This window comes from Cololabis saira, chromosome 11 (genome assembly GCF_033807715.1).
Source record: "Cololabis saira isolate AMF1-May2022 chromosome 11, fColSai1.1, whole genome shotgun sequence".
NCBI classification, from domain to species: Eukaryota; Metazoa; Chordata; class Actinopteri; order Beloniformes; family Belonidae; genus Cololabis; species Cololabis saira.
Window position 1 is genome coordinate 25,804,549 of NC_084597.1, and position 18,311 is coordinate 25,822,859.

General features: G+C 38.7%; 3 protein-coding genes across 3 annotated transcripts; 2 read left to right on the forward strand and 1 right to left on the reverse strand.

Annotated features, from left to right (window-relative positions):
- Positions 1–1,067: 1,067 nt before the first annotated feature.
- gal3st1b (galactose-3-O-sulfotransferase 1b) lies at positions 1,068–3,688 on the forward strand. The gene is made up of 3 exons (XM_061733372.1): positions 1,068–1,098; positions 1,833–1,982; positions 2,062–3,688. The coding sequence occupies exons 2-3, from the start codon at positions 1,858–1,860 to the stop codon at positions 3,209–3,211; spliced, it is 1,275 nt and encodes a 424-aa protein (XP_061589356.1). The 5' UTR covers positions 1,068–1,098; positions 1,833–1,857; the 3' UTR covers positions 3,212–3,688.
- Positions 3,689–7,118: 3,430 nt separating this feature from the next.
- On the reverse strand, positions 7,119–7,736 carry LOC133454653 (cytochrome b-c1 complex subunit 9). The gene is made up of 2 exons (XM_061733373.1): positions 7,562–7,736; positions 7,119–7,425 (listed from the first exon to the last, which is right to left on the reverse strand). Exons 1-2 carry the CDS (start codon positions 7,700–7,702, stop codon positions 7,375–7,377), a joined length of 192 nt encoding a protein of 63 aa, XP_061589357.1. The 5' UTR covers positions 7,703–7,736; the 3' UTR covers positions 7,119–7,374.
- Positions 7,737–7,828: 92 nt separating this feature from the next.
- zmat5 (zinc finger, matrin-type 5) lies at positions 7,829–12,846 on the forward strand. The gene is made up of 6 exons (XM_061733374.1): positions 7,829–7,844; positions 8,850–9,012; positions 9,170–9,232; positions 9,336–9,416; positions 11,017–11,125; positions 11,223–12,846. The coding sequence occupies exons 2-6, from the start codon at positions 8,886–8,888 to the stop codon at positions 11,368–11,370; spliced, it is 528 nt and encodes a 175-aa protein (XP_061589358.1). The 5' UTR covers positions 7,829–7,844; positions 8,850–8,885; the 3' UTR covers positions 11,371–12,846.
- Positions 12,847–18,311: the final 5,465 nt, after the last annotated feature.

Here is an 18,311-nt window from a genome sequence, read left to right on the forward strand (position 1 = left end):
GCTACCCAGACCACATAGCACCAGCCTCTCATGGACCTTCCTGCGGGTGGTGGGCCTATGGGAAGGCGGACCCATGTCGCCGTTTCGGGCTGGGCCATGCCGGGTCCCATGGGCAAAGACCCGGCCACCAGGCGCTTGCCTTCGATTTCAAAATATGAAGCAACAAAATGTATTAGTTTCACAATAAAGCCTCTTATTATGACATGTTCACGTTTTTTCCCCTATTATTTTCTATTGGCCTACCGAAAAGTTCTGTGACTGCCACCAGCTGCCTTGTAAAAATAAAAACATGGCGGCCATCCTTGTCTTTCTCAGTGGAAAAGTGGTGTAGCATTGGTGTATGCAGGCTTCCGCCTGCCTGCACCCCCCCCCCCTTTGAATTAAAAGCGTTTTGATCATATTTCTAGCGAGAAATATACATTGAAATTTCATAATATTCGTTCAGTTGCTGTAGTATGATCTTTGGTTTGTTAGTTATTACGATTAACTTTTCAGGTCTCGGGATAAAATTGTTGCAGTTTTTCGTTTTCTGTCGTTGCTATGCTGGTTGCTTAGTGCATAGCTATGGACGAAACCAAGTGGCTTGTATGCTATTTGAATTATTCTTTACATTATGTAGTTATATGAGCTTTTAAGATATTTGTGTTATTTTGTGTAACTTTTGATTATACTATTACAATATAGAACAAAATAAAACGGATTTTAGTGCCCAGAGGATTACGCATTTATTATTCTTTGAATTTCAGATCCCCCATGTTTTTGTGAGACAACTTGGAAATTATTTCTCGCTCCAAAAAAGCATGTTTAAAAAAAAATTATTATTATGCCTTTTGTTTGACAAGATAATCAACCAATTAATAATTTTTATGGTGCTTGCAGCGTAAATTCAACCTATAAAGTAAAGGCCTGTGATAAAAATATACTACACTTTTTTCTTTTTTATAAATACACTACCCCCATAACTACTACTTGAAGGTAATGGATCTAATCTCTTGAAGCCTTCCAAACAGCCAATAAGATGTGAGGTGTGGGAACAGAATGCTGAGAGGAGCAGAACAGAGTAATCAGTCTGACTCTGCTGACACTTCCATCTCACAGGTAAGTTTAAAGCTCTCAAATTCTTGTTAATTCATTTTTCTTTCCTCATCAAATACCTCCACATATGGAACGCTTCCTTTGATGTATGATGCTATTTTTCCTTGGCTGTTTGTTCTATCAAAGAAAGTTTTGATGACATTCATCAATGTGACTTGATCAAATTGAGGTTTTCAGTTGAATTTGTTCTTTACATTCAAACCCAAAGCTCATTTAATCAGGAGTGAGCATCTGTCCCATGGTCATAGCAGTCCTTTTACATTTAGAATTTGTCACTTAAAAAGTATTTTTTCTCAATACTGAATTTCTGGTAATATGGTGAGTATGTCTTCTTATTCAGCTGTTTGTTGAAATGGAAACTTTGAAGAACCATACACATGTTTTAAGTGTAAACATGAGGGTTTTGTCTTGTGTATGATCTAACGAAGGATGCAGCAGTTCTTGTTCTTATCTGTATTTTCTTCACACCCTTTATTCTCACTTAGTTTATTATCTCCCATGCCCATTTTTAACCTCTTCCTTTTTAGCATTAGTCAACATTATGAATTCCTTTTAGCTTAATAAGATCATTACATACGTTGTGGTTGTGCAGATGGGCATGAAGGAGGTAAGAAGCAAATTAGTTGATTTGTGTAATGATTGGCACATGGCCAGCATTATTTGACTGTCATTAATTCCAGCATGCTCTGTAACTCTAACCCTTATTGGTCTCTTCATCCCATTTGTTTTATCTCCAGTTTAATTATAAGGTCTTGGCTTCTGATGATGTCTTCGCTCAAAAGAAGTAAATACATAGCTTTGGTACGAATGCTGATTCCCTGGATTTTACTGACGAACGTCGTCCTGGTGCTGTACTGTGTAACAAACCCAAGCCAAGGGACTATGAGGTTGGTTTAGAATACCATGAGTGTTTTTAAAATTAATCAAATACAGTATGCTTAACCATACAGCATGTTTTATTTACAGGGAGCTTCAAGTTGACACCTGTCCACTCAGCGTAGCCAAATCATTAAGAAAAAGTTCAATGGTTCTCGCTGACACCTCCACATCTGGGGAGGAGTGCTCCCCCAAAGTGAACATCATGTTCATGAAGACCCATAAAACTGCAAGCAGCACCATCCTCAACATCCTGTTCAGATTTGGGGAAAAGCATGAGCTTAAGTTTGCTTTCCCTGATGGAAGGAATGACTTCTTCTACCCATCGCCGTTCCTGCGCTCCCAGGTGAAGAACTACAGGCCAGGGGACTGTTTCAACATTGTTTGTAACCACATGCGCTTCAGCCATGAAGAGGTTGCCAAACTCCTGCCTCCTGATGCTATGTACATCACCATCTTACGTAACCCGGTTGATCTCTTTGAGTCGTCCTTCCATTATTACCACAGAGCAGTTCCCTTCACCTGGAGCATTAGTGGAGAGAACAAACTGGCAGAATTTCTGAACAATCCTTTGGCTTATTACAGTCCAGAGGCTTTTAACTCATTCTATCTTAAAAATATGCTGTTTTTTGACTTTGGCTTTGACAACAACCTTGAAGCTGATGACCCCCATGTTATAAGATCTATTCATTACTTATCAAAACGCTTTAATCTGGTCCTCATAGCAGAATATTTTGACGAGTCTCTGATTCTGCTTAAGGATCTACTCTGTTGGACTATGGAGGACATTCTGTATTTTACGCTTAACGCTCGCAAGAGCTCGATGGTGTCTAAACTGGACTCCAGGATGAGGGCCAAAGCTTTACAGTGGAACGGGGCTGACTGGAAACTCTATCAATATTTCAATGCTACCTTCTGGGCCAGAGTGGAAACTTATGGGAGAGAACGGATGGAAAAGGAAGTATATGAACTGAGGAAGAAAAATACTGAGATGAAGAACATCTGCATTAAGGGTGCAGGTGCTGTTGAAGCCCAAAAGATTCAGGACAGACGTTTCCTGCCTTGGCAGCCAGTTGGAGAAAAATCCATCCTGGGTTACAACATGAAAAAACACATTGATCCCAGATTTGAGACAATTTGTGAAAAAATGCTCACACCTGAAATACAATACTTATCAGACTTGGGTGTAAGCCTGTGGCTTACTAAACTATGGGGCTGGTTAATAGATTATTTTTATTGACTGTTCATTGTATCACTGTATCCTTATTATTTAATATGGCTCTAGAGTTGTTAACAAGAACAGAAGCAGCAAATGTACAACTGTATTTGATGTATGCAATATGAAGAGGTTTTAGGTTTTCCTAAAATATCAGTTAGGTTTTTTTTCTTTTTTACCTGATTTGATGCTTATTTCTCCACCAAGGTTAGTCCTGAGCTTGAGACGTCATTAAGACATTGTCTTATTGGGATTAAGCTAGAGGTGCATTGCTACATTTGATCAACATGTCTAGACAACATTTTGTAACATTTTTTTGTCAAATCTGAGTATTAGAAGGTGCTCTGTGACATATTTTCTAGTCTGACATGTATGATTTTATGGCATCTGCATGCTAAATATGTAATATGCACATAATTCCTGTAAAAGGCAAGCAGATGGGTCATTTCAAATAACACAGATGGATGAAGAAATGACATGAAAAAATGCTAAAATTCTATGTTTACACTGTTTTTACAATTAGTTTAAATCTGATGTATTGGCATTATGTCCTTTAGCCTGCATTTTTATTGATATTAAGAGTTGTTTTGTCCATAATATTGTGCAAAGCTTGTTTCTGATTTCATTGCATGTACTAATGTTTCTGGCCCAAATAACTTGTATGTAACTTGTAATAATTTGTGGGTCCACTTCTTGTCAAGCGCACAGTAGCCAACGATGTCAGCCGTCAACAGATTGCTGATAAAAGAATACCTCAGATTTTTCCATATGACAGACAATGGCCCGGTTTCCCAGCTCAGTTAAGTAGCTCTTAACAGCGAAAGACTTCTTTCACAGGCTCCTTTAGAAGGTTTGAAAGAAGTCTTTCGCTGTTAAGAGCTACTTAACTGATCTGGGAAACCAGGCCAATGTCAGTGTGCCCCCTTGAGGCCTGAGGCCTTTGTGCAGTTTTATGCAACGCATTTGAGAAGCTGTGTCCTCCTCTGACCCCATATCTTAATGGTTTACATGATGCCACCATTGTAAAGTGACATAGAGGTTTGATATTTTATCTTCGGTTCTTACACTGGCAGTAACTGATGATTTTTCCAAGTATCCAATTTCATTAAAGAGCCTCCCTGTAGTGTTTCCCAAGCTACCTCCTTGAGAAAAAGAAAATATATATATATTTACTGAAAAAAAAAAGTAACAATAAAATCAAACAGACCATTTAAGAGTACTGTATATATTTCAGTTATACATCCACCTGATTGTACTGGACATTTTTGAACCCTCAGCATCAGGTCATACGTGGTTATCTGCATAGGAGATTTACCATTTTCTCTGTAAATAAACAAAGGCTTAGTTAAACTTAGTTTAAGGCTTAGGCTTAGTTTGTAATTGTCCTTTGTGTACTGTTTTTATGATTATGACTAATGTAAAGCGTCTTTGAGTGCCTTGAAAAGCGCTATACAAATAAAATGTATTATTATTATTAACTGTTTATCTCAAATTTTTTCAAATGATCTAGAATCAAGTTTCTCATTGCAGTAGATTTATCATCAGCAGAACTTTTTCTTTTAACATATACTGATAGGGATGTTTACATGTTCTCCCCGTGCTTGCGTGGGTTCCCTCCGGGTACTCCAGCTTCCTCCCACAGTCCAAAAACATGCATCTTAGGTTAACTGATGATTCTAAATTGCACGTAAGTGTGTATGCCTGGTTGTCTGTCTGTATGTGTGGACCTGTGATGGACTGTCGACCTGTCCAGGGTGAACCCCTGCCTCTCGCCTGTAATGAGCTGGGATAGGGTCCAGCAGACCCCGTGAGCCTGCAAAGGATAAAGCGGGTATAGAAAATGGATGGATGGATGATCCTGATTGCACGAGCATCATCTTGTCTTTATAGTCTTAATAAAATCACTAAATAAATCCATCAATGGTAGAATACTTAAATGTTTTGGAAAACATTGCTTGAACAATACTATTGAAGTTACTGGATATGAAATGTACATATTCCCATTAAAGGATTAGTGCTGGAATAATCTTCCTGATATGAGAAATATAGCGGAATAGAATTCTTACAAGCACTGCAGCTGTACTCCAACCACCACAATGCCTGCAAGTCATAGTTTATCATTAGTTGTAGTGATACTAGAACGTCAACATAACCTCTTGGCCCTGTGATCAGCCTATCAGCCTATGCGGGTGGCTGGTGCTCAGCTGGGTCCTGGTCCGTGGGTTTCCTGGCTGCCTCCTCCCGTTGCCATGGGGGCCCCGCCCACCTGATCTAAACACCTGTATGTCCACAGGTGGGGTCTGTTTCAGTGGAAACCATAGGTGTACGTCATCGGTGTTGGAATTTATATTCCTGTTCAGTTTTGTGTGTACACATGCACATAAATTGATTTCAAGCTTATGATTTATAACAAAACTAGTAAAAAGATATGTGATTTACAAACAGAAAACTTTGTTCTTGAATTGAGCACTTTAATTCAATATCACCATGCCACGGATTCATATTTTTTGTGAATTGTGTACGAGGACTTTCACAATTAGGGCAAATATCTACATTTCTGAAGAAAGAATTGTAAATTAAAACTTAAAATAAACTGGAAAAAATAAAATAATTACAGTAGATAATAGGGCTGTTCGATTAATCGATTTTAAATCGTAATCGCGATTATGTAATTAGAACGATGTTAAAACGTGAAACTCATAAAATCGATTTTTCACTTTTTTTTTTTTTTACCTTTCCTGCACACATATTAATGATTGATACCATATTAATGATTGATGGAAATACCTCTCAATACCTGTGACAAGTGCCCCATCGGAGAGGCTCTTTAGTGTAGGAGGGGGCGTTGTAACATGCCACCGGACATCCCTCAAGCCAGATGCGGTAGACCGGCTCGTGTTCCTTGCAAAAAACTTGCAAATGTGAATAAATGTGATTTTCACACCTCTACCTCCTTCATGGGTTGCATTATTATTTAGCATGCAAAGACCCAGTTTAGTTTAATTAGAAAATGTCTTGTTTTATTTAATTGGAAATATAACTTACTGTATGTTTGCAAGTGCTGATTTCCTGATTTTTTTTTTCAGAGATAAAACTTTATATTTTATTATATTTTTTTAAAACTTTTTTTCAACTTATTTTACAGAGATTTGCACTTTATTCATTAATTTAATATTGGTTTAATAGGACCTGTTCCAGATAAAAGAAACCCGCTATGACCTGAGGGGGAAACTCATGTTTGAGATGACGACAGCAAGAACTAATATTAAAAAGAGATGTACATCAATTAAGGCTAGAGAAATTGGGAATAGTTGTAATGACAACCTAAAAATGTGTCGCTCTATCGTCAAGTTTAAGAAATTGTTTAAAGAAAATACTGTAAATAAATATAAAACACTATAATTATAAAGTATATTATCAAAAACATTCTAGGATGTGAAACGTCAATTTTATATTTTGTCTTACTTATTTTTTTCTTCTTTATGTATTGTTTGTTTCCACTGAGTAAAAGCTAATGTCTCATATTTTTGCTGATCATAAGAAAAAAAGGTTGGCACTATAAGCTACGGCTTCAGCCTACACCTTTTCGGCAAAAGAAATGTTTTTTTTTCTTTCCTTTTCATCTTGTTCTGTACAAGCCGAAATAAAGATTCATAACATAACAATAAGAGCAAAGTTTGCACTTAAAGCCCAATGGGGCAAATGTTCAATAAAAAAACAGCATATTTGAAATCATTTCTTTGCCTTTTGTCAATTCACAAAATAATCGTAATCGAAAATGGGATTTTGAGATTTTATTTTTGGGCAAAATCGAACAGCCCTAGTAGATAAAAGATAAGTGAACTAATTTAATAAAGATGCTTCCATCATAGTTGCTCTGGAACATATCCTATATTTGATACGAAAAATCAAACCGCACAAGACCTGTAAGACATTAACAAGTTTAATTTAACATTTTACAATCTGTAGGGACAACAAGGGCATCACAAATATCAGCAATGATGTGGAAGAGCCGACAGGTTAATGTGCTCCATCTTCATGTTCATGTGTCCCGGACAGTCAGTCCCAGCACAGATGTTCTGATGCAGGACTTTGAGCAAACTGTCCATGTTGGTAGCTGTTGATTAGGATGTTGAAGCCAAGGATGGGGAAGGGAAGTACGACAAAGCTGGCATTCAGCTGCAGTCCTATTCCTCTTCTTTCTGCTCGTAGTTGTGTTTGATGTGCTTCCATAGTTTCTGTAAGAAGCCACACGTAAACCGACATTAGACATGTTTAAATCAAACAGCTCAGCTAGCGCAGCTAACGCTAGCGCCACTTCGTCCTCTGCTTACAAGGTCAGGATCGTATAAAAAGCAGTAAATTAACTCTTACCCCGCGATTCATCTGCTCAAAGATCGTATCGCCGGCTTGGTCAAATACCCGTTCAAAGAAGACTGCTCCAACCATGATGGTTATAGCAAAAGTTGACGTCCTCCTGAACAGAAGATTGTAGACGGACTTAGCCAGCGCCATGTTTTCGGTGTGACGGGTAATGCGCAAGAGCGGATGTGACGCAACGAACCGGGATGACGCTATCACAGCGACCGGAAAACGTTTCCTCCTCGTGAAACGTAAACAGCGTTGAGAAGCTGCACAGGACTGCCGATCATCAGTGGTAATTTGTCTTCTTTCTACATACATTTAATGAACAATATTAAGGACAATTGAAGTTTATCGGTTGGAGAGAAGGAATTAAAATGCAGGGTTAATTTGCTCAGTCGTACATAGTACGCAGGGGTTTTAATGTAGAGTTGCCAACGATTGCCTTCACTCTTCCTGGCGTGGTGAAAATTTTTAGCCCCTTTTTTTGTGAGTGAAACGATTTTTTAACTATTTAATTCGAACCTGAATTGAATCAGATGCATATTTTTGAATGCAATGAAAACATGGAAAACAAATTATTATCCAGCAATTCACTTTAATACAAAATAACAAAATTAACTGAATAAAATAATTATCTTTCTTAAACAGAAACATATCCTGCTTAACTTAAATTTGTATAAATTAATATAAAACAATAGAAAGAAAGCAGAAAATCCATTCTGTAATAGTGCACATTTTTAGTGCAATAACAAAAGTGCAAACAGAAAGTCTGAAGAAAACTTGTAAACATATTTCTGCCTCAAAGGCCATGACTGTAGACTACAGTTGTAGTAGAACAGAAAAAAATTACGTATGAACACAAAAGCTCAATGCCATTTTATGACTATTTTTTGACTCACAGTAATACGGGACAAAGTGCGTCGCTTTTCAGGTCAATATGGGACGCGTACTTTAGTTTATAAATATGGGACGATTCCGTTTTTCAAGGGACGGTTGGCAACCGTATTTTAATGGGACACGTCTGCTGGTCTGCTGGTCACAGTTAGAATAATTTAGATCCTGGCTGAATTATACTCCTTGATTTTATGTGTGGATGTGCACAGTATTCTTGAATGTTTTTCTTGTTCTCTTATCTAAGGGACGATCTTTAGTTACTGATCATGTGTAATTTGAGAACACTCTTATTTGATTTTGTATTTTACATAGGTTCTTCAGTTAGTACTGTATACTGTGAGAGCAGTTCTATGTTGTATTGTTTTTATGTTTTATTTCTGTTTTATTTTCTGTTTCATTTTAGGTGTTTGAAAGGTGACATTTTACTGGTCTGATCATCATGGGGAGAAGATACTTTTGTGATTACTGTGATCGGTCCTTTCAGGACAACATGCACAACAGGAAGAAACATCTAAATGGTGTTCAACATCACAGGGCTAAAAAAGCCTGGTTTGACCAATTTAGAGGTGAGATTTGCGACGTGACAGTGTTTCAAATTAATTCTCAGGTGTACTATATATCATAAAATGTAATGTTTCTGTGTAGATGCTTTATTTTTTGACAGGGATCCCACAAGAAACGCTCTACAATTCTTTTTATGATAATCTTTTTTTTGTTTCATAGACCCTGCAGCTGTTCTGTATGATGAGCAAGCAAAGAAACCCTGCAGGAAGTTTCTCCAAAAGGGTAACAGAACAGTGCTTTTATCAGACAATCACGTTTGTATATTTTTGTAATTCTCTTTTTTTTGTCATTTCTGTCACTTATTTTTGACTTTTATTTTCTTTAGGAATTTGTGATTTTGGCCCAAACTGCAGGTTTTCTCACATGTCTAAAGAAGAGCAGCTAGACTTAATGACGCAGTTGGAAGGTAAGCTGTAATTAATGCTGGAAGCAGAGTTGATCGGGCCCTCGCACTCCTGGCCACCGCCCTCCCTCCAGGTCCCCCCAAAGAGAGAATATTTAAAATACGATAAATGTAAAAAAAAATAACTGGCTGCAAAGGGGCTTAACGTTGTTTGGTAGAACATTGTTAACCAAAATTGAATCATTATCCAAGTAAATCTATCCAGTATACTTTCTTGCAATCCCACCAAGGATTATAAAGGAAATTAATAGAATAAATGTTAATTTCATATGGAAAAATAAACATCACTATTAGGGATGAATGAGTATGAAAAAAGTTATGGCAGAAAGTAAGAACTATCAGATATCGACCAATCAGATGAAGGGGCAGGGCTAATGTGCAGCAATTATGTTCAAGGGGCTCAAAACCATGTCCGATGACACCACCCACGAGTCTTTATGTCAAAGCAGTCAAAAGTTATTGCAGAAAATCGGAACTATCACATATCGACCAATCAGAAGAAGGGGTGGGGCTAATTTGCACCAATTAAGGTGAAGCACTCAATACCGAGTCCGATGACACCACCCACATGTCTTTATCACATCCCATTCAAAAGTTATGGCAGAAAGTAGGAACTATCAAATATGGACCAATCAGATGAAGGGGGGTCGTGCTTTTTGACGTCTATCGTCGCCACGGTAACGCTTTTGACTGAGAAAAGTAATGCACATCGTCGCAGGATTGAGACGCACTTTTTGATGTATAACACACCTGGGTGCACGTTACGGTTCGACCGTATTAACGGCCGAAGAAGTGGCATAAATTGCGCCAAAATTACACGATTATTTAAAAATGGCCAACTTCCTGTTCGATTTCGGCCATGGCGCCAAGAGACTTTTCTTTAAGTTGCGACATGATACAGGTGTGTACTGATTTTCGTGCATGTACGTCAGACCGTATTGTGGGGCTTGAGGCACAAAGTTTTGTAGGGGGCGCTGTTGAGCCATTTTGCCACGCCCGTTAATGCAAACCATTAAATATCAAATTTTTCGCCAGGCCTGGCTTGCGTGCAAAATTTGGTGACTTTTGGGGCACGTTTAGGGGGGCAAAAAGGCCCTCCTTTTGTCGGAAAAAAAAAAGGAAAAGGAAAAAAAAAAGGAAAATTCCTATAGATACAATAGGGCCTTCGCACTGTAAGTGCTCGGGCCCTAATAAACACTACAAATACAATAGGGTCCTCGCATCTTCAGTGCTCGGGCCCTAACCAGTGGATGGTGCTGTTTCCTTTTGCAGGATTTTTTTCTTTTGACCATCCAGAGATAATCTAAGTTTAAGTCTAAGTATAAGTCTAAGTTTTATATCTGTAGCACATTTAAAAGAAGTTCAAACAAACAAAAAAAAATCTTTCAGAAATAATGCAGACATTGATGTCATAAATGCTCTCCTGGTGTCAAAAAACCTGTTTGTCGAGATCTGAAATTAGTAGTAAGAAGGATAAGAAACACATGTAAAGTAATTTGAAAGAAATTAGTAGTTCTGAAGCATATGTATGTTATTAGCTGTCAACCACACGTATAGATATCGATGTATATTGATCTATATTTTTCTTTTTTTTTATCCCTAGAGGAGAGGCAGAATAAAGAAGATTATGAGGAGAGAAAGATTGTTGAGCGAAGTATAGAAAAATGGCTTTTGAAAAGGGAGAAGACGCAAGCTGCCTTCAGTAGCAAAGGGTATGTACATTCATCTTTGCTTTAAAATTTTACATGGTTGGCTAATAATAATTTCTGTTTATTTTCAATTCACTTGTTCGATTATTTGTTTCTGCAGGGATGGAAAAACTAAAGAAGACAGCGAGGAGGTTTACGCTGACAGTGAGATACCTCAGCAGCTCCTCTCCATTCCTGACCTCCCACCCTCAGTTTTGCCTCCTCCTCCAGGTGGATGGAGAGTCAAAGTGAACACTGAATGGGGTTGAGATCAGTTCAGACTGGGTTTCATATTGCACATTGAGTATTTGTATCCTGCCTATAACAGATATGATATCAAATATTTAAGACTGTTATTGTCAAGTCCACCTCTTTTTCCCTCCAAAGGACGCAAGGACAACACAATTCCAATTTCCAACTCAAACTTTTATTTTTCTTTAGGTTGGTTGGTCACTTCATCACAATAGGTTTAAAACCTTTAAAAACAGAAACAAAAGTTAACATCTTAAACATTTTAAATGAATCAAGTATCTTAAACATTTAAAACATTTTAAATGAATCAAATATCTTAAACATTTTAAACATTTTTAAATTAATCAATCTTTTAAGCCTTTTAAATTGAATAAAAAAAAATCTAATTTCATGAATTTCCCACATTCAGCCTTTTAAATCTTATTTTTGCACATTTTTAGTAAAATTGTTAACATTCAACAGAATTGTAACATTTTCACCTTTGTATTATCCTTCTGTATTCTATTTAATTTTTCAAACTCAAAATAAAATATTTTCTTACTGAAAAATGAAAGCTTATCTTAGTGCAAACTCATTCAACACAAAACCAATGAAGTCAATGCTGCAATGCTTTCATTAACCAATCTACACAGCAGTTAAACATAAACGTGACCATATTAAGCAGCATTTCACAAACTATGAAAGCAAATAAAACATTTCACCGACCATTGGCGTCTTTGGACTGAATTAGGGAGGCCCCGATACTGGTATCGGTATCGGGGCCGATACTGCTCTCATAAACTCGTACTCGCAAAAATTCTCCGATACCACGCACCTATACCACTTCATTTTGTTGTAGTTACTGATTAGTGACTCTAGGGGGAGATGTTTAGTCGCTCTGCGGCTCCTCGGGTGAGTGTGCAGCCTTGGGGCAGAGCAGCCGCCGAGCCGCCACTGCTCAGCCAGCTGTTAATGTTAGCCGCTAGTCAGCTAAGCTTAGCGTGGTGATGAGAAGAGAGTGATACCCATGAGTGAGACTGGCAGCACCGTTTCAGGCAAGATGGCGACAATTAATGCAAGCGGGATGTCAGCAGTGTGGACATATTTCAAGGGACGACATCAGAAGCAAGGCAGACTGCAAGCTATGTGCTGCTAAAGTGTGAAGAGGAGGGAAGGAGAATACATCGTTTAATACCAGCAACTTGATAAAACATCTCAAGGCGTATCATAAAGCTGAATATACGGAGGTTGCTAATGCTATTGCAAGACCACAACAGCCAACATTAGCTCAGGTTCTGCAAAAGCCACAGAAAATGTCAAGAGACAACCCACGGGCCGTGTTGGGACCCAGCGGGCTGTCGGCGCGGTGCGTGGCCGGGGGGCTGCGCGCTCCCAGCGCCACCGGGCCGCGGAGGAAAGCCCTGTCGGCTGAGTTTTGTTTAAAATAGTTATTCCACTCATTTTATTTATTGTTATTGAATTTATCTGTTCCAAATAAAACCTGTCTTCCAATTCATTGCATTTTTCATTGCATTTTTAGCCTAGTTATTTTTGTGGTAGAAGTATCTTATCGGTACTCGGTATCGGCGAGTACACAAATTAAAATACTCGGTGTGAAAAAAATGGTATCGGGGCATCCCTAGACTGAATTCTTGAGTGGACTTGGAGCTTCTTTCCTCTGAAGTTTGTTTAACTGAGCTTCCCCCAGTCTTTCTTATCAGCCTGCTTGCTGCTATGGGTGCACTCTGGGAAATGTAGTTGGGATCCATTCCTGAGATTCAGCTCTGCAAATACAAATCTATTGAAATTCCTGCAGATTAATGTTTAAGTAATTTCCCATAATTGATCAGATTGGATTAGGTGAGACTATTGTCTTTTATTGTCATTGTAAATAAATATAACATTTAAAGACCCCCCCCCCCCCCCTTTTTTTTTTACCTTCTGGATGCAATTGGTGGTGAAATGTATACCACCACAGGCAGATACCTGTTGATTATTTTTTCCTTTATATATAATATGAATCAAATAAGTTCAATCTCTTCTGGCCTTTCCAATTCTTTAAGTTTTACTTCTGGGAAGAATTTTTCAAACTGATCAGGTTTCATTACTTGATGCACTCTGGTGATTTCATCCAAACCGTAGCAGACCATTTCATGAGCTCTCTCTGTTCCTTTAGGAGTATTGACTCTGACTTTGAGGAGATACCTTTGTGTCTTTACCTTCGTGGTCATTCCACCAACTCCATGCACAACTAAACTTATCTTCTCATTTCTTAACCTCAGTCTTTCAGCAGCGTTATGGGTGATGTAGTTTGTATCTGAAGCAAGGTCAATTAAAGTCCCAATTTTCTGCCCTGCGTTTGCAGTGACTTGCATCAACATCATGATGACAGGAAGTTCAGAGAGCCCATTTCTCTGCAGTAGCTCAGACTAGCCTGAAGCATCCAGTGACACTGTGGTTGTTGGTGTTGCCGAAAGCCTTTCTGCAACGATCTTCCATTTCTGGGGAAAGTTCAGACAAGATCTGCTCTTGTTCCTCCATTAGTTTGCTTTCCCCTTTGCTGTCTTTTCCAGTCTTTCTTCACCTCTTTTGACTCATTTTGGGCAGAGGAAGAAATGGTGGTCTGGGGCACCGCCTCCCCTTTTACAGTGGAGTGGAGTCCGTGTCGAGGGAGGGGGGTTCCAGCCCCGCCAGAAGGCACCCCAGGCTGCACGGCGAGCCCCGCCAGGCCCGGGCATCGCGACCCACCTATCCCAGGTCTGCGAGGGAACGCGGGTGATGTGGGCCCCCCTCCCGACCCTGGTGTTGAGTGCATGTAATTAATGCAATAAAAACAGGGAGGGGGAGGTCAGGGTATCATACTGACAATGATCCCCCCCCCTCAGAACTAAGTATCCTTGTTAAATGTATTTATTAAATGTTGAATGTTCAGTGTCTACAGTGTTATTAAAACCGTGAGGCGGGGAGTGCTGGGCTACGCGGGACAATGTCCCCTACGCCCTGGACCCCCCGCCCCTTCGCCTGTGTGCGTATGAATCGTGTAGGGGGGGCAGGAGAGGGCGTGGAGGCCGAACCCAGGAGGCAGGGCCAGCGGAGCCAGCCCTGGAAAGACGCCCACGCTCCCCCACCGGCCATCCAAGTTGACAGGGGCCGGCCCTCCAAGCCGGGCCAGGGCCCCACCGTACCTCCACCGGCGCCCCCAGGCGGAGGGGGAAATGGTCCAACATCCCTCCATTCATACTGACGACATAAGACATGACTCCACCCCGCCGCCGCGCCTGGCCGTGCACCTCCCGGCAAGGGCAAGCCCGATCCCCGGTGCAAATTAGCCCCCGCCGCTTCTTCTGATTGGTCAATATTTGATAGTCCTTATTTTCTGCCATAACTTTTGAACGGTTTGACATAAAGACTCGTGGGTGGTGTCATCGGACTCAGTATTGAGTATTTGACCTTCATTGGCATGAATTAGCCCCGCCCCTTATTCTGATTGGTTGATATTTGATGGATCCTAATTTCTGCCATAACTTTTGAATGGTATGACATACAGAGTCGTGGGTGGTGGTGTCATCGTACTCGGTTTTGACTCCTTCACTTTAATTGGTGCAAATTAGCCCCGCCCCTTCTTCTGATTGGTCGATATGTGATAATTCCGATTTTCTGCAATAACCTTTGAATGGTTTGACAAAGACTCGTGGGTGGTGTCATCGGACTCAGTTTTGAGTCCTTGAACATAAGTGCTGCAGATTAGCCCCATCCCTTCATCTGATTGGTCGATATCTGATAGTTCCTACTTTCTCCCATAACTTTTGAATGGTTTGGTATAGAGAGTCGAGGCTGGTGTCATCCGCTAAATGTCCAGGCCTGAAGACATCTACATGCAAGTCATACAAGCGCTTCCACTGCAGCACGCATGAACGTGCACAAGGGTGCGAGGGCCCGTTCATCACTGCTTGCAGCTTTAATTATTATTATTATAGCACTGCATAAACCTCCATGACGTCGTGATTTATTGTTTGTGTAAAACATTATTTCTAAATAATGAAGATTCATTCAAATTAATGAAGATTAATAGATTCAGTTTTTTAAGTATTTAAACTGAATTTTATTTTTCAGTAGCTTTTAGTATAACTGGATGTATTTATAATCATCCTTTTAGCTTTAAAACCCTAATATTGTTATTCTTTGCTCAGGGTGCTGAGATGTTTCAACATTTGCAAGAAAATGTTGGTGAACCCTTTTTAGAAATCAATCTTCACACACAACCTTTAAATATATGATTTTCATACTTTCACTCAATTCAAATGTTCAGAAAGTGTTTATATCTCTATATGAATTTGGTGGGGTGCCTTATATCTTTACTCAGCTTGGAAGAATTTTAGCCTCTTCCTGCTTACTGAATATTTTAAGCTCTGATGAATTTTTTGATTGAACTGTTGGGACCTGAAATGTTTACAGCTTATTCCCCATTAAAGTCGTGTATGTGACTTTCCGAGATGGCCTTTGTTGTCAAAGAAGTTTCTGGTTTGTTGACATCACACACAAGTGGATGTTATGGTTGGTGGCAGGACAAAGCAGCACTGCATCATTACATCATGACAGACAGTGAAGAAGAAGACGATATGAATACACCTCTCTACATCATATCGAAATCATCTTAGTTTAACTATGATGGCTCGTCCACAGCAAGTGTTGCATTTATTTAGACTTCCCATTCTTCTATGTGTGGGAATATGAACTGATGCACAGTTTTAATGCACTTGTCTTTATTGGGCTACATGCATCTTAACACCACTTACATTAGTGTATAATTGATGCACTGACCTTTACAGAAGTCAAACAAAACAAAACAGCAGAACAGAACAGTTACTACCTGGAAGTTAGTGGAACTCTGAATACCGGAATACACGAACTGTTTCTGATATGTTATTTCTGTAGTGGCAATTTTTTTTACCTTTTTTAACAGTTCCACATCCAAACTTTCCACTCTTGCAATTACAGTTTCAGTTCAAAAAACCATTGAACATCGGGCCGATTTTTATCAGAAGGAATATAGGCAATAGTTCATTTCCTATTTTTGTCCCCCTCGTCTTTCTGGAGACACTTCATTGGCACGAAGGGTTTTAAAAAAATGACAGGCACAGCAAAGAAAACATTCACATTCCAAATAAATGTTTTAACTACAGTTAACACAATCTGTCAACAAATTGTACACAAATCTGTTCATTAAAACACCAAAACATACATAATAAGACAATATTTGCTACCACAGTGTCTTCAGACAAGATTTTGCACAGTGATTATATTTCACACAAACCTTACATCTTATATATCTTCACATGAAGAGGTAAAGCAATGTTTTATAAACTGTTTTCTACGATTTTAAATATCCGTTTTATTGCCAGTTATTCTCACTTTTCCATACTTCCACCTGCTTATTTTAGCTTTGATAATGTTTTAAGATAAGAAAAAAAGATAAAAAACCATTTGCAAAACTGATCATATTTGACAAATCTTTTAAATGAAACTTTCTGAAAAATTAATCTCAACAAATCTGAAAAACTAATGCAAGTGCATGGCCTTAATGCAAAGAACTTGTATTTGAATGTGCTGTCCTGGAAATAATATATCAGACACTATTTTTTAAGCATTTTTTTGTTTGTTTTTAAAAAGGTTATGTTTATATTCATAGTAAAATAACAGATTTCATGTATCACTTATCAAAGTAAGAAAATATAACCATGTTATACTTTAAACAATATGTCATTTCAGTGGGCAATGTAAAAGCCAGAAAACCATGATATGTTAAATTATTGTTCACAGCTTACTGCAAAGTATTTAGCATTTATATATTGTTTGCACATCCACAAAAAACGGACATTTACTTAACTCACTTAACAAATTGCATATTTATTTGAACACACACTTCAAAAATTGATCTCACCCACATAGAGCACACATTTATTACATGCAGGTGTGGTGCATGTGAATTACTTCACATTTATTTGCAATAGATATTACAGTTAATATGTAGTTTTGTCTAAACACATCTATATATTTGTATCTGATACCACAGGTCATTCGGCTAAAAAACTTTGTTTTGCTAAAATGCATTTGATCTAATTTCTAAATCTTTTTGCAGAGGTACAGATATGAAAGGGCAGCAACATTTTGCATGTATTGCAGACAGATTGAAAAGAAAATCTGTTCTTCAGTTGTGTGGTGATCAAGAGATCAAAACCTTTCCTGGGATCTGGGCTTTGTTCCCTTATTCTTAATGGGATTTTGTCACTTTTACATCTACAATTTGGCATTTGCTGCTGTCTTCAGTTAAATGTAGTGTTTGTGATTCTACAAAATGTTTAACACAGAACACTTTGTGTGTTTTTTGTCACATTCAGTACATATCTCCTTGCTCATCTCGTGAGCAGTCTTTTGAAAAAATAAATAAAACCCAGGTTTACACAGCCTTGGCTCTGTAAACTGGAAACAAACAGGGTAGTGGCAGTTTGCCCTCCAAACCATAAGAAGCATGACTGTAGCCAACCACAGAGGGTAGTTTGTGCACAGTACGTGTGAGAGGGAGGAGGAGGCTTGAGATAGATCATGATGGGGTTTTCTTGTGGTGCAATGGAGGGAGAGGGATAGATGAGATAGCTATTTTCTGTTTTGCAGATGTTTTGTTTCAAATATTAACAGATTTAGTCTCAATCCAAAATCTCTTACCCTACCTTTAAAATCGTAAAATTGCAATAATTGACACTGCAGATGAAAACACATCTCCATGATTTGAGGAAAAAAAAGATTTCAAGCCATTCCTTCTCAGCTTTAAATCAGTGTCATTAATTCTGAGGAAAGTTTTTTTATACGTTTTTTTTTCTCTTTTGGGATGGGGGGATGGGGGGTCAACTGGAGCTGATTGGATGTGCTGTAAGGTTCCAGTCTGTGTCTGGACTCCAACTCTTTCCAGAGTGTCCCTGTG